The sequence below is a fragment of the Cyclopterus lumpus genome, chromosome 9 (genome assembly GCF_009769545.1).
Source record: "Cyclopterus lumpus isolate fCycLum1 chromosome 9, fCycLum1.pri, whole genome shotgun sequence".
Taxonomy (NCBI): Eukaryota; Metazoa; Chordata; class Actinopteri; order Perciformes; family Cyclopteridae; genus Cyclopterus; species Cyclopterus lumpus.
Genome location: NC_046974.1, coordinates 15233317 through 15248427, shown reverse-complemented (window position 1 = coordinate 15248427; position 15111 = coordinate 15233317). Strand labels below are relative to the sequence as shown.

General features: G+C 41.3%; 1 protein-coding gene across 4 annotated transcripts in view; it reads left to right on the top strand.

The window, feature by feature from the left end:
* kiaa0825 (KIAA0825 ortholog) overlaps positions 1-15111 on the top strand; it is a 105394-nt gene that overhangs the window by 620 nt on the left and 89663 nt on the right. Inside the window, exons 1-6 of one of the 4 annotated variants that reach the window (XM_034540694.1) lie at positions 290-428; positions 3973-4104; positions 11088-11250; positions 11540-11722; positions 12167-12343; positions 12510-12834. In XM_034540694.1, coding sequence (XP_034396585.1) covers positions 400-428; positions 3973-4104; positions 11088-11250; positions 11540-11722; positions 12167-12343; positions 12510-12834 — 1009 coding nt within the window. In that variant the 5' untranslated portion in view covers positions 290-399. Of the gene's footprint in view, positions 1-289; positions 680-3967; positions 4105-11087; positions 11251-11539; positions 11723-12166; positions 12344-12509; positions 12835-15111 lie in introns of those variants that run through there. The other 3 variants (XM_034540696.1, XM_034540697.1, XM_034540695.1) reach the window with 3 other exon arrangements.

Below are 15111 nucleotides of genomic sequence, written 5' to 3'. Positions count from 1 at the left end.
GGGCACAGCTAACTATTTTGGAGAGGGGAGATTCTTCATATAGTAGTATAGTTTGTACTAATTATCAACGTTAGAACGACTATGTCGTAGAAGAAAAGGACGCACAGAGAGTAGTTTTTATGTGATGAGTAAATAGTATCTACTGTGAGTAAAATGTACGTAGATATCCACCGCTACACAGTAGCCTCCCCCCCCCTTTTGGTCTGTCAGTTGGAATGTTCCATCTTGCGGAAGTTTTAATGGAGCTACTTCCAGGTTGTTGTCACGGACGCTCTCTGTCCCCGGAAATAACGACAATAACTGGATGACATAGCGTTACGTATACCACAGTACTGGTTGAATAACGGGGATATTTGATTGATCTATAACAATAACTTGATTCTGACAGAGAGGCTGCTTATGAAGCCGCACAGCTGTTTGCAAAAACGGTACGTTCCGTGACAGTGAAAGATAAGCTTCCCATCACAGTCATTTAATTACATTAACGTTAACCTACGTTGTGGCATGTTTGCCGTTCAGTTGTCTCGGTTTACCGTTTTGTTGGAGCGACATGTTGCGTAAAGCTTCGACAAATGTCAACAATAAGTGATTGTAAATTAAGCGAGTAATTGTTCCCCCTAACGTTACATGTAATGGATTGACATTTAAACGAGAGCGAATATAAAGGAGCTTGGTAAAGGTAAGCTACACGTATCGAATCAACGCAGATGTTTATGCTACACATGTGCCATGTGAATCTATCACATGTAATACAATATACAGATAACCTGCTAAAACCAGCAAGTACAGTGACACATATGTGTAATGCAGAGATATCTGAGTGTGTCACATGGCCAAATATACCACAACAAGCCATTCAAAGTCAACAGCAATGCATTGAACGTCACACAGTCAAAGGTATCTCTCTCTCTGATATGTTGCTTACATCTACCAACAGAAGTTTATATTTAACACCATATTGGATACAATTATGAGCATAGACTATTATCAAATGAACAATGTTATTACGTTTTTGATCATTAGTCAAAATCTTTTTTAATAATTACGAATTGATGAAACATTTAAGGAATCAAAAACACCGAACCGTTTCTGGGCCCAGCTTTTCACATATGATGATCTGCCACTTTTCTTCTTTTCTTAATACATTTCACTTTTATTTTATTGTTTGAACAAAATATGAACATTTACATTTTAACTGGTGGTTGCAGAAATTATGCTTTTTTTCTCTTTTTTGATGCTCAATGGATAAATTAATTTAATCAGTTAATCAAAAATAGGATCCAAAAGGTTGGATGTGTCTCATTAAGTTACTGTAGGTCACATGATCAAACGTAATGAAGTATTAAGTACAAGACAAGAAGTGTGACGATTGGGTTTGGACGGTTTACAAACTAGAAGATTGATCACTTATGAAATGTAATGATAAAACGAATACTTGTTAGTTTTGCAGTTTGTGATGTATTGTTAGATTTACTTTCTACTTTGTCACCCGTGCAGTTATACAACCATTAAAACCTTAGGTTCATGTCAATTATTTTAGAATAAATATATGTTTAGGACAGGAGTATTTAAGTTTTCTGAAATCATGATAGTTGGGATGCTCTAAACTACACAATATGAGCTGCTCCTGTGTGACAATATTGTCTTGCATTTCAATATTAATGTTAATGTAATAGACTCATTGCTCAGGGTACTTTAATACTGTTGAATGATGATGATTATTCCACAAAACAGCAATGACAAGTCATATCAGGATTAAGTCATGTATTATTCATTCCCTTAGTGTAGGCTAATCACAGGGGCATTTGTTATGATGATGCAACGCCGTTGCACCGCAATTTCTTATTACACAACATATTTTAAGAAGATATTATACACACATATTTCCCTATAGTAAAGAGAAAAAAAGTGTCCAATATATTTTAACCAGATTTGTGCCTCCTAAATTGAGCAGAACTATCACTATATTAAATATGATGAGATAAAGCTCATCACTAAGTAGACTTCTTTGTAAAAAAGAACATCATTCATTGGCAGTACAGTGTAGCAGGACCACATGGTTGCACAGTAACAGTGAAGCCATGCTCCCCCTGGGCATGCATGAGAAGTGAGTAGTTCTCAGCAGTATTGTGATCTTAGAATATGCACCTATTTAATTTATTATGTTTCCTTTACAGCAGACTGTTAGGTGCCCCCCTTTAAAATAATGTTGACTTTAACTTGACATGCTCTAAGTGGCTTTAAAGCGACGGCCTCGGGGACGTGCTGCTAAATATTTCAGGACAAACTCATTACTGTAAATGGGCATGTGTGTTAGCCTAGCTGGGGTAGACAGGTAGCAGCAAGAGAGACAGGTGTGTGTGTGTGTGCGTGTGTGTGTGTGTGTGTGTGTGTGTGTGTGTGTGTAAGCGGCTGTTTCTTCCCATGTTCTAATAGCTGTGGAGTGGATGTCTCAGGAAGGCAGCGTCTCAGCGCCTGGCCCAGTTGTCCCTGTTGCAACACTGTGAAACACACAGGGGCTCCTCCAACATCTGCTTTGTAAAGGCTAATGACAAGACAATGGAGACTGGATGATTTAAAGTATAGTACTAATGAGGCCCTGTGTGCTGCTTGGAGAATCCTGACACACGCTCACTTGCATGTACACACTCATGCTCAAGGTAACAGATGATATGTTAGTAGACCAGGAGGTAGACACCCAGCAGACATACAGTACAGTGTCCACATTCAGACCTCCTGTCTGTCTATCATTCATACATTTGAAGAGGAGTGTGGTGTTGTAGACAGCACACGCACACACACACACACACACACACACACACACATTCACTGTCTGACTCAGCCCAAATAATTACAATGTTGAGTTCCTAATCCATGGATTTAAAATGTTATTCCCTTTTAGCAATGGCTGCATATGGACCCCTGCTCAGACAGTGGCGCAGAGGGAGCATGATGATGAGGGGAAACAGTAAGAGACAAGAAGAGAGGGAGAAATAATAAAGGACAAGCTTAACTGGTGAGGCTGTCAGCAGAAGAAAATAATATTTGTCCAGCTGGACAGGCCTCCCTTTGTGCAGGCTAAATGAATGTTGAGCTTCCTGTCTGCCCTGTCAGGGAGAGTGGCATAGACTGTATGCCGCAGCGAAGAAGCGGAGCGGAGTATGGGGAGCAGTTTGGAGTTTGACAGGGATTATTAAAATCAGAGCAGATGACGAGGAAGGGGCGAGAGGCGGAGTGTGAGAAAGCCAAATTGACACAGACACTCTCCATTACCTTCCACTTGACTCGCCTTGATGACAATGTTGATATGAGACCCAGCAACACGGCACCGGCGTGGGATTGGCTGTTAGCATGAGCGTTAAGCACCACAGGGTAGGGGGGCGGCCCTCAGTTGTGGCAGAGACGTAAGGAGATGAGTTGTTTATTCAAAGCCTCAACTGAAGAGCATCTCACCTCATTGTTTATTTATTAAGTCTATTTTTTGTTCTCCCTTTATTAACTCACTGTAGTGTCAGTAGGTGGAAATGGTTAGAGACTGAGGCAATGCATTTTGATCAAGGGTCCTCCTGCTGCAAATGATTGTTTGCGGAAAGAGGGGAGCTGGACTAACAAACTATTTTTGTTGATGATAAGCTACCTTTTTTGTTTCAGGTGTTTCAGGTGCAATTGATTTGTGTCTCCTAATAAGAGTCCCGTTTGAGGAAATTTCAAATTATTCTCGTCCACATGACTGTGTGTTTGTGTGTGTGTGTACAGAATTAGCCTGCGTGTTCAGTTTCTTGACAGACAGCTGAGATAATATACTCCAGATCTCTGTTATTGGGTGTCAGCCTAAATTGATTTAATCCTGACACCGGTGCTGTCTTTCTCATTATTTTGCTTTATGAACCGATATATGTCATGTCGAGTGATTGTTAAGTTTTACAGTAGGGTCGTCTCTCTCTCTTTCGTCCTTTTATCCCTACAGAGCAGTATGGAGTGGCCAGGGGATTTTCCTGAAGACCATGCCTTTGTGGAGCTGCCGGTTTCAGGGGTTTCCAGTGAGCTGGACTTTGAGCAACTCCTAAAAGACACGGAGGAGAAACTCAATCTCAATGCCAACAGGTCAGTTGTAGCAAAAGCATTAATACGCCCTCTTGAACCCTAAATTAGAATAGTGCTGTCCTTCAGAGATTTATTTCTTTGATTTCACTTTCACTTTTACATCACTTTAAGAATTTAAATTATTATGTCAAAGCCAAGTTAAAGGTGAGTACAGTCCCATCTGTCAAATACACCTCAAATAAGAAAACATGTACAAGACAGTAAAGTTATGAAAGCAGGTTTCTTTTCCGAATGGGGCCTTCCATTTCTTTCTGTGAATCTCAGGTAAATGATGGCAATGGCATAAATGTTAAACAGTTACTCCGCCAAAACATAATTAAAGCTTCATGTTTACTTTGATGGATTATATTATTCTCAGGAAATGTTCACATTTGTGGAAGTGGTTGTTCATACTGTACGGATATTAAGGGCAGATATTTGAAGGAATCCAAATAAATTTAAAGAGAGGAGAAACCTCCATGACAAAAACACCAGTAATATTGTTTCACTGGCAGCAATATGATTAGTGTTGCAGAGGTAGAAATATGAAATTAGGATTAAAAACTGAAAGGCTGCATCCGTATTCTGTTTTACTTTTCCCTTTCTCTCTGTTTCCTGATCATTCCACAAAGTTCAATCATGTCAATCTTCCGAATGAAGAAGTCCAATTTACCAATCACACATGTCGTACCTTTATCATGTTTCTTTTACATATACATACACATTTCAGACTCATTCCAGGAGTGAATGTTGAATGAATTTACTTAACACAACATTTAAACTTAAAGAGATTTGTTTTCAACTGAAATAAATGCCTAATTCCGGCTATATCTGAGTCAAAGGGTGAAGAGAAACCTTTTAGAAATATGGCAGAACACTACATTTGATTTCCTATACACAGGTGTTTAACAAACCATACATGTTCTGTAAGAGTTTTAGTTGCTAACTAATACCTGTAGTTGGTTTCAGTCACATTTGAGTCTTTTAAAAAAAATTAGCTTCAGTAAAGACTTAGTCAGTGGAATACAGTTGTAATTGTTTCTTCTGGTTGCACAACAAGAAAATTAATGTTTTATATACAGTATATAACTATAACATTTGGTGTTAACACATAGTAGCACATTCAGAGAAATCTGGTCAGTTATACGTAACTGGACTTTAGACTAACAACTTAATTGCAGTGTAGCCCTTAACTAACTGATCTCTCATAATAACCTGGTATGCAATGTGTCTGTAAATGTAGTTTGTAATGGTTGAGCTTATTTGAGGTAAGTGTATTAAGATTTAAAAAGAGGCCATGATTGAACTTTATGAATCACATTACGATGTTCTTAAAATAAGGTCAAGTATTTAATAATACAAACTGAAGATTCTTTCTTGTTACTTCAATTTCATTAATTACAATGGAACAAACTTCTCATGTGTCAAGTTATGTGTCTCTGTGCACTGTCACTGAAAACTGAAATATAGACGTCTGTCAATGATAGCAGACGGGAAAAGTTGGAGAACACAAATAGACTGATATAGAGAGAGACATGGGGAGGGTGGGAGATCTATATTTCAGGTCTTTTATCGTTTATGGAGTTGGGATGCTGAGGGCAGATGATGAAGGACAGGCTAAATGTAGCAAGTGAACAAAGCCTCACTCTGGAACCATTAGTGTCTGGGTCTCATCCCTACCCCCCTCTCTCTCTCTCTCTCTTTCCCTCCTCTTTCTAAATGGGAACATAATAATTGAAGATTCCACATCTTGAAACGAAAACCCTTGGGTAGGTAATTCAAGGCTTATTACAGAAGGCCGGGCCATTTTTCTGCTTTCTAAGCATTAAAGGGTTATTTTGTGTTCCTGCAGATGGGAGTGGGATAACCATTATGAGAACAAAGCATCCAGATAATGGAGAATGGGGATAAAAATAAGGCAATCCTCTTCTCGCCGCGGGGGACTACTGGTCAGTGTCTGTCAGGCTGCAGCTAACTTCTTACCAGACTACTCCAGAACAGCCCTTTTACTGCCGGGACACATCCAGTCAAACACAATCTTGCAAGGCCTCTTTTTGCCTCAACCAGGGTGGGCTGCAGCCATATATAGTGCCACACACATCCATAGCCCGCTCACCTGCTGCCTAATGGACTTATCAGTGTATGGAACAAATTACGGAAGTGGAGGATAGGAAAGGAGGAGACAGAGTTTCCCACACCCAGGAAGGACTTCAACCTGTTTGTGAGTTGGAGTGACTGGCCTGCTCCCAGTTCTCAGATGTCAGAGATTTGCCTCCTAATTGAAGAAGATTAAGATAGGCTGACAATGGAAATGGCTCCCCTAAATTGAAATGCTGTAACCCATTAGTTTTCATCAGATGCGACAGTGGCGCGGTTCAGGGTCGAGTGGGGAGTGGGGACGGGGAGCCGTGGGCTACCAGGAATAGACCTTTAATGAAGTGTCTGTACAGGCGTAGAGACTGCAGACAGGCCTTTAGTTTCACACTGGCAAGGCAAATGGCTCTCACTAGTCGCCTGCCAATCTTGATAAAGGTACAATATCAATCCTTTCAAATTTTATTGTGATTGTGTGTGTGTGTGTGTGTGTGTTTGTGCGCTTCTGAGAATCAGGATTTTGGGTATGTGCACAAACAGGTGGAGTTGAAAGGTTGCAACAGTAAAATATCGTGCAAGGTTCCTTCTGAATGAACAGAAATACTGATCTGTAGTCCTTGCAGTATGTAGCTGATTTTGTGTTTAGCTGTGCGTGACACGTGTGTTAAGTTAGTATATCAGCTGTATCGGTTCTCCGGTGTCATTGGCTGGGAGGTTGAGGGCTGAGGGCACTAAGTGGGCGACAGACTGGGCCAGGACGGGATCTGTTTACAGCCTATTCATTCAAGCCCATTCACTGCTTTTCCCAACGCAGAATGGGGCTCTTTGATGGAGGAGATATTTAGTTCTCAGGCGGCTGGTTTGGCACTGACTGCAGCTGGGGCTTATTTGAAAGGGATCTCCCGTTGCCTCCAACCCCCCACCTCCTGTAGGCGAATGGAGCACGACAGACAGACAGCCCCACAGCAGCCCACCCACACTAAATTAATTCTGACAAGGAACTTAAGATAACGTCAAAGCGCTGACTAATCGCAGGATTGGGTTTCTGTAAGTCAGGGAGCTGTGAAATGTGCCATCATATCTAATAAAAAAACTCCGGTTGTTCCCTTTTTCGCTCAGCGGTGGTGAAGGTTGAGAGGGAGCATGCGTGTGGTGTCGACTGTCTAGCTAGACCAGTCTGAAAAACAATTAGATTTCACTTCAGCTGTGTGTGTGTGTGTGTGTGTGTGTGTGTGTGTGTGTGTGTGTGTCAGTTAGGGTGAAATGATTGACATGTTTGTCAAGAGGCCTAAAGAATCCTTTCCTCCCAGTTTCTTCTGCTTCTTTTCTCATTCTCCGTGTCTTTTGTTGAGTTCTGCTCCGGCGTTTTTGCCATTACAGTTTCGTCCATTGTCGTCTTGAATCAGATCGTTGAATGGTTTTATTTTCTGTGACTCCTCTGTTTTCTACCCATTTTGCCTTCCTCTTCTCTCATTCGCTTTCTGTCTTTTTCCTTGGTGTCTGAGCTGCTTGGCAGTGGAAGTCATCAGGTTCGGAGCTAATCCTGCCAAGTTGATTAGGCTGCAGGTAGCTTTTACACCAGCGGGCAAAAGGTCGCAACATTGTCGAGAGCTGGATGGACTTCTTGACACAGCCCATCCACATTGACTTTATAACTTACAGCACAAGGCCCTAAGGAGGGGTAATTGAAAGGCGAGAGTAAGGAAAAGGGAATTAGGAAAGTAAGAGTGTTGGGGAAAGAGAAAAGAAAGAGGGGAAATAGAGAGAGAAAAACTGTGGAGGGAAGGCCTGAGAATGGTTCTGCAGAGGCAAGTGTTGTTGCTGTCGCCATTAGAGTACATTGTTTTGTTGAGTGAAGGCAAGAGTGAAATGATGGGGATTGGAACTAGAGAAGGAAGCCCAGAAGCCATTCCTTCTTCCCCCCTTTCTGTCTTAGTCTATAGCTTTCAAGTCAACAATCTCTCAGGTCCACAATTGAGTGTCAGAAACTGATCTAAATGCCTCATGGAGTTCCAATCCCTATAAAGGTGGATGCCCTAGGAAGCTTATTTTGAAATTAAAAACCTTAATTCTGTTATCCAGCTGAATAAAAAGAGAAAATTCACCCAGTTCATATAGTGTAGTCTACTTACATGTTCTGGTTTTAAAGCTTGGGAAGGTAACATTGGAGAAATCATCAAGAGAGAGCTCGATTTGCCAAATTATCCAATTTCGGAAAAAAAAACGTGTTGCCAACTCTATTCCAATGAAAGTAGCTATCATCACTAAATCCAAAAGGCGCTAAATCTAGGTAAAAAGTTGCCAAGTCCGCAACACTAACAACCTGTGAGTTAGGCCTCCTTCCAAAGCCACTCCCCCAAAAATATCAGAATGAAGTTAGACAACGAACGTGGCTATTGGTGGTTCTCATAACTGTCAAGCTAGCAGCTTTTGGAAGACTACGATGTCATATGTTTTAGTGATTGATTTTCAACAAATATGACAAACAATGCTGTTAAAAATACATCACCCACCCTAGCTTTAATGAACTTCAGAGAGTAGGTGAAAACTGAGCTGTACAGATGGATGCCCATTTGAAACCTGCTGTCTATGTAAAGTCCTGGGGTAGAGCCCAGAAAGAACATCCTTGTTTATGACGTACTATAAACACACATACAATGCTTTGTTCTGTCATTTAATCTACAGCAGGGTTATATTGCAAGACATGACATGTGACAGAAATCTATGCTCAAAATTTTATTTTGAACATTTCTTACTATTTAAATGTATATATTCTTCTCTTTGTATTTGGCCTGCCCTGAGTGATAAAACAATGGAAAGTGTTGTTTTGTGGAATTTATATCCAGAAGTACATTTTCTATGAAACTCAATGTTATATTCTCCTTAGTGAAAGCAAAGTCAGAGGTCACACAAATAAACCGGCATCTAAACAGTCTTTTGTGTTGTTTAAAGTGGTGTCTATTAATTTTACACACAGTGCCATCAGCAATCCTGAGCCATGCTGGTTATGATTTGACCTTGTTGAAGCCGTGTTTTACAGCTAGTGTGCTTTGGGCAAGCAGCTAAGAGTTTCTGCACTTTCACAGTCTTTCACAAGTTTAGGCAATATCTTTCCCAGACAATGTTCATAAGAAAAAGCAGGAACATGAACAGTAACACACTCAAACAAACACACCCACACACACACACGATAAAGGTCTATTTTAATGAGAGGTTTGGAAGCTCACTCCAGAACACACCCACATTTGTAGGCAAGGTGTCTGTTAGTCAGCAAGTTGGTGGCAAGAGTGTAAAGTGAGATGCATCATCTGGCCTGCCTAAAGAAGAAGAGAAAGTGAGAGAGAAAATTATAGCATTAGGCAGTGTTCAACCTAGAGGATAGCGGTTTGTAACAGTCTATAACATTTTATTCCTCTTGCGTTTTTCCTCTCTGAAACGAAAGTGTGTCAGATTGAACGGTTATTTAATGTGTTGCCATTGTAAGACATCTGGATGCGTTCATGGCCCAGAAGCAGGCAGGAGGCAGTTTATAGACCTGCGGTAGGGGATGAGCTATCTTAAATGGCACTTTGGCTCAGAATCATGTATGCTTACGCACACACACACACACACACACACACACACACACACACACACACACACAAACAAACAAACAAACAAACAAACAAACAAACAAACACAGTGTGGAGGACAATGTATGTAGTTCTGCAGCTAATTCATATTATAATGATCTATTTATTATTTATTTGAGCATTTTATTAGTCATGTAGCATATAACATGTCAGAACAAGTGCATTTTGCAAGTTCACAGAGACCAGTAATTTATTAAACCAACTATTTACCATTATCAGACTTTCTTTCTTAATCAGTTTTTGTTGATCAGTCACGATTGTCTGATTTATAATTTCAGCCTTACATTTAGTTTAAGCACACGTTCAGGCAAATAAACACACAGTCACACATAAACACAATAGCAGTTTTCACAACAACAACATTTTTAATTATGCAAGTATGTAGCACACACACACACACACACACACACACACACACACACACACACACACACACACACACACACACACACACATACACACATACTACATTACATGCCCCAATATATATGCATTGATTTGCATGGAAATGACTAAACTTGTCAAGTCCAAACATGTCATTTCTAATCTGTCATATTAAAGGGGAAATAGCTGATGCAGCCTGGTAAAATCAAAAGAGATGTGTGTGTATGTATGTATGTGTGTGTGTGTGTGTGTGTGTGTGTGTGTGTGTGTTAAGGTGAAGAGTAAGACGTGAGACGGCAAGAAGCGTCTGTCTCATATGCCTGCCGATGCCTGTAACACCACTTCACACCAGATGCTTAGCACACACTCACACACTGATATATCGATGTCTGTGTTCATTACTGTTGATGCTTCTGTATCTGTCTTCTCATGGACACTGAATGAGAGTGAGGGAGAGCCAAACGTGATGGTATGGTGATTGTGTGTTTGTATGACTGTAATGTGGCTGTTTGTGTGTGTTCCAGCGTGTCTGTGGTGCAGAAGCGTTTATGCTTCTGCACCACAGGACTGGGGTGTACTTAATCTCTTGAAATTCTACTTTAAAAAAAAAAAGTACTGGTCTCGACAGTCAAACACTTTGTTCAATCACAACTGGGTGAGGGAAGAGTTTAGATGAACAGGAACATGTTTGCTGTTGGCTGGGAAACATGACATGCAGAAGAACATCAGATGGACCAGCTCTAATCCAAACCAGTGAAAGCAATTGAAGCTGAGACTAAATTTGGATTTAAATGTCACCTTTCTGTTGTTGTCAGAATTAGTTCCCCACTTTTGTTCCCCGAGTACGATAATGTATGCTCTGAGACTTACACAGTGTATCTCCCTTTCCTGCAGCATTGAACGGCAGCTAAAAGAGCTCCAGGCCAAAATGGGAGATTCTCGGGAGCGTCCGCTGAGCCCTTCAGAGTGCCTGCAGTGGTTCAACATCAAAGCGAACAACAGTTTGCGACCAGTTACCACAGGACATCAAGAGCTCATGGACTTCTTCAGAGCTCTGGTAATAGAGAATGATAGGTGGTGTTGATCATCGCATTTATTTTCAATATTTCACAGATAATAAGTAAACTGGTTGGGTCGATCATATGGATTTGATCAATCTGAGCTCATATTGCTGAGAATCCCCAAATCCCAATTAATTGCATATTCTGTTATACACATCTAGCTATCCGTTGAGCTGCTACTCTGTTATTAATACGACCTTTGTAAGAAAACGACCCTGGATATAAATGTTCTGACTAATCAGTTTATTGCTATTTACATCTGCATCCCCCTTCTGCTCCACTCAGAAACAGTACCTGAGGTCTGAAGAGGCGAGGAAAGAGGAGGTGACACTTCAACTACTGCTACATTTGTCTGCCCAGTGTGGTATCTGCTTTCCCTGTTCCCCTTCTTCTTCATCCTCCCCCTCAACTCTGACTGCCTCCTCCATCCAATTGGTTCATCAAGTCAGAGATGAAGCTTCATTAGAGGTAATATACCGTACAATTTGTAATTCAGTGGGATTATATCATACAATATTTATTATTTCATTAAATAATTAATTTAGACTTTTTATTGTCAGTCTTAAAACAGTAACCCCATATTAATACACATTTAAAGCGTTATTGGTCATTGTTTCTGCTCTTCATACACAGAGAGATCCCTCTCTAATGCTATTCCAATGTAAAATACAAAATACAGAGCATCCAGAAGTTGAGCGGAAGCTTATACAAACTGCTTATAGCAGTCTAAGTTAGTAAAATGTAGGTTGTGAGTATTGTTTTCACACTGAATTTAAAGTGAAGCATTTGAGGGACTCCTTATAAAGACGTACTTACCTGTTTAGGCTGTACTTGTTGTATACCCACTCAATGTTGTGCTGTTTATTATCAGTTTGTTTTTACACTTAGCCTTCATTTGATTATTTCCTTAAGATCCAGGAGGCCTGGGATGATGTGCGTCTCCAGCTTCGTCGCCACCTGCTGGACCGGCTGTCTTCCCGATGCCCAGATCATCCTGGAACCAGACATCTTTCCGTCCCTGAGCGGGTCCACTGTCTGCAACAGCTGTTTTTTCTTTACCCTCAGTCGGAGGCTCTGACATATTACCAGGTAGGATAACATTGTGAAATTGCAGTAATAAAAATCCTGGGAAATCTTCACAATTTTCCATGTGAAAAAAACTTCCAGATCCACATTGTAAACTTGCTGTACAAATAAGATAAAGTATATACCAATGATTTTATCGTGATATATTATTTTGATTTTAATAATCCAGTGTCTGAGAAGCCAATCCGTGCTGGATCTTCTGCTTTCCGCCCTGAGCTCAAGCCCAGGCGGTGAGACCGGCTTTGACAGACTGGCTAAAGGCTTCCGCCACATAGTCCCGGCTCTGACCCAAGCCCTCACGGAGGAGCTCCATGTTCTTTCAAGACTCGCAGAACCACACACCATCCTGGGTTTCCTTAATATGGCCTACCTCAACAATGTGGCCCGGGAACTGGCCTCCCTGATGGAGAGAGAATGTGAGACGGCCCTGAGGGACAACACCACGCTCAGTAGCAAGATCAAGAAATATTCAGCCAGATCACGGGCAACCGTCGGTAAGTGGCTCTTTGTGAATATTTTTTTATTTAATCTGATAGCTATTTTACTCTTTGTGCTCATTCTTTCCTCTCTCTTCTAGTCCTTGGTAAGTGGTTGGATGTACCTTACAGCAGTTTGTTCTTCCATTTCTGCCTTCTTTCCGCTCCTCCTGCTTCTTATCGTTACCCAATAAAGGCTAACGATTTTCTCTCTCCCTCCTCTCCTTTTTTACTTTCCTGTTACTTTCCAACTGTATTGTATAGTGATCTGAGCCACAGCCAAGGCCTCTTTAAGTGATTGTCAGTAACTGCTGTTACCCTTGTAATTGCTTTCTTTTTACTGCCCTTTCTCCCGTCTGCCTCACTTTCCTCTTAACCAACAAAAATAGAAGAGTAGCATTTCAAGGTCCAAGGCTTCTTTTGAAACTACTTCTCAACACTATTTACCGCACGGTTTGTCTATGACTGTGATGAGCCCTGATCCCAAGAGAGGTCCGAGCTATATCCAAGGTCTGTCGACAGTAACTTTAAGCCACAGTTAATTCCCTACTTCACCTTGAGCCTCTGGCAATATGCACTGTTTCATCTTGGAGGATGGTTTGAATTTCGTTAAAAACATAGTTTTGCTGTCCTCTTTACAATAATCCCCAAAAAACAAATCTAAATCAAGTTGATTTAAACATAACAGGGGCAAAGCAGCAGCAGCACCTTTATTCAATCTCATGACCTTCCAGTGAAGTAGGGGAATTGATTCATCTTAACCTTCCTCTTACTTATGAGCAGTGAAACAGGCAAAGAAAGAGTTGGTTCAGCAGTGAGAGCAAGGTTCAACCTTGTCACACATGAGGATGGATATTTGAGAGAAAAAAATATGGTGAAGTAATTTTGAATTTGTGTCACTAAGGCAGAATGTGTCACCGTCATGGAACAGGCAATGATGTTATACACTGAGACAGGAGAAGAGTAAAGACCTTCAGGTGCCGTGTCTCTTTTGATACTTAATTCCCTGCATATTCCCTTTGTTTGTTTTATATTGGCCTATTTATGGCTTGCTGAGGGTAAAGATTCTAAAATTCAAAAAAGTAAAGTGTGTGAGCCATTGTTTACTTTTTCAAATATGATGCACATGTCAACTTCCCTGTGGAACGAGGAGGAGAGTGCTTTTACATCTGCCATTCTTCGATAAACACACCAGCAGCCTTGCGTCTTTTTCTCCCTCCATCTCTCTCTTTCCATCTCCCTCTCTGGTTTTTACTTTCCCTCTCCTTAAATGTGAGATGAGAGGAGGCAGCCAGGATAATTGGCCATGCGTCAGTTGGGCTGTTTGATCACGTAACGCGGCGGAGGCTACACACCTACGTGCCGCTCAACAAACCGTCAAATGTAGCACCGGAGGCAGAACACGGCTCCAAAGGGAGCGGGGGACCCGTGCTGTGTAATGATGGTAAAATGGAGCAGTTTTGCCTGTGCTGGTTTTATGTGTGTGTGTGTGTGTGTGTGTGTGTGTGTTTGTGAGAGTTTGACTATCAGCTCCAACACCGCTTTAAGGGCTACAACTGGGATTACATTTTTGTGTTGTTCATGTTTTAAAGTCGTCCCCACCCAAAAAGCTCAAGAACCCACATATCCACCACCCTAACGCCCGTGGCTCCTTTAGAGCCAAAGCTTGAACATTAATGCATAATCTGCTTTCACACTTTACTGACTATACTGTATACTACGCCCATAATTGTCAAGACAATTATGACAGTGGTATAAAAAGTCATTCTATTTTCATAAGCATCCTATGACTCCTTAGATCTCCCCCTCCTTCCCCGCTGTGCTATTGTTTATTTCTGCAGTAGAGGCAGGCGGTAGGTATATTTTGATAAGAGCCATGCCTGGGAGACTGTGTAGGCTCCCGGGGGAGCAGCGCTGTCTGTAGCATCAGCCACTGTCAAACCACTGAACCATTTAACAGCGTTCACGGCGAGATCTGCCTCCTCTTTTAAGCCCACTGACTCAAAGGTAGGCTCTGACATTGTACCCAGACAGATGTGAAGGGCCTCAGCCCTCCATTTTCTCCCTCTTCTTCTTTTCTCCCCCCTTTTCCTTTGGTTCATCTCTCCAGCGTCCAATTCCCATCCTTTTTTTCTTCTCTTGTCTTGTCCCATTTTCCTGTAGTTTTCCCAGTGTAATGGGGTGAGCAGTGAGACTGGGGAGTGTGCTAGACAGGTTGGCTGGTCAGGAACAATACAGGCTTTAAACCTTACTAACACACCTCACTGAGTCTACAGGGGAGTGAGAGAGCCAAGT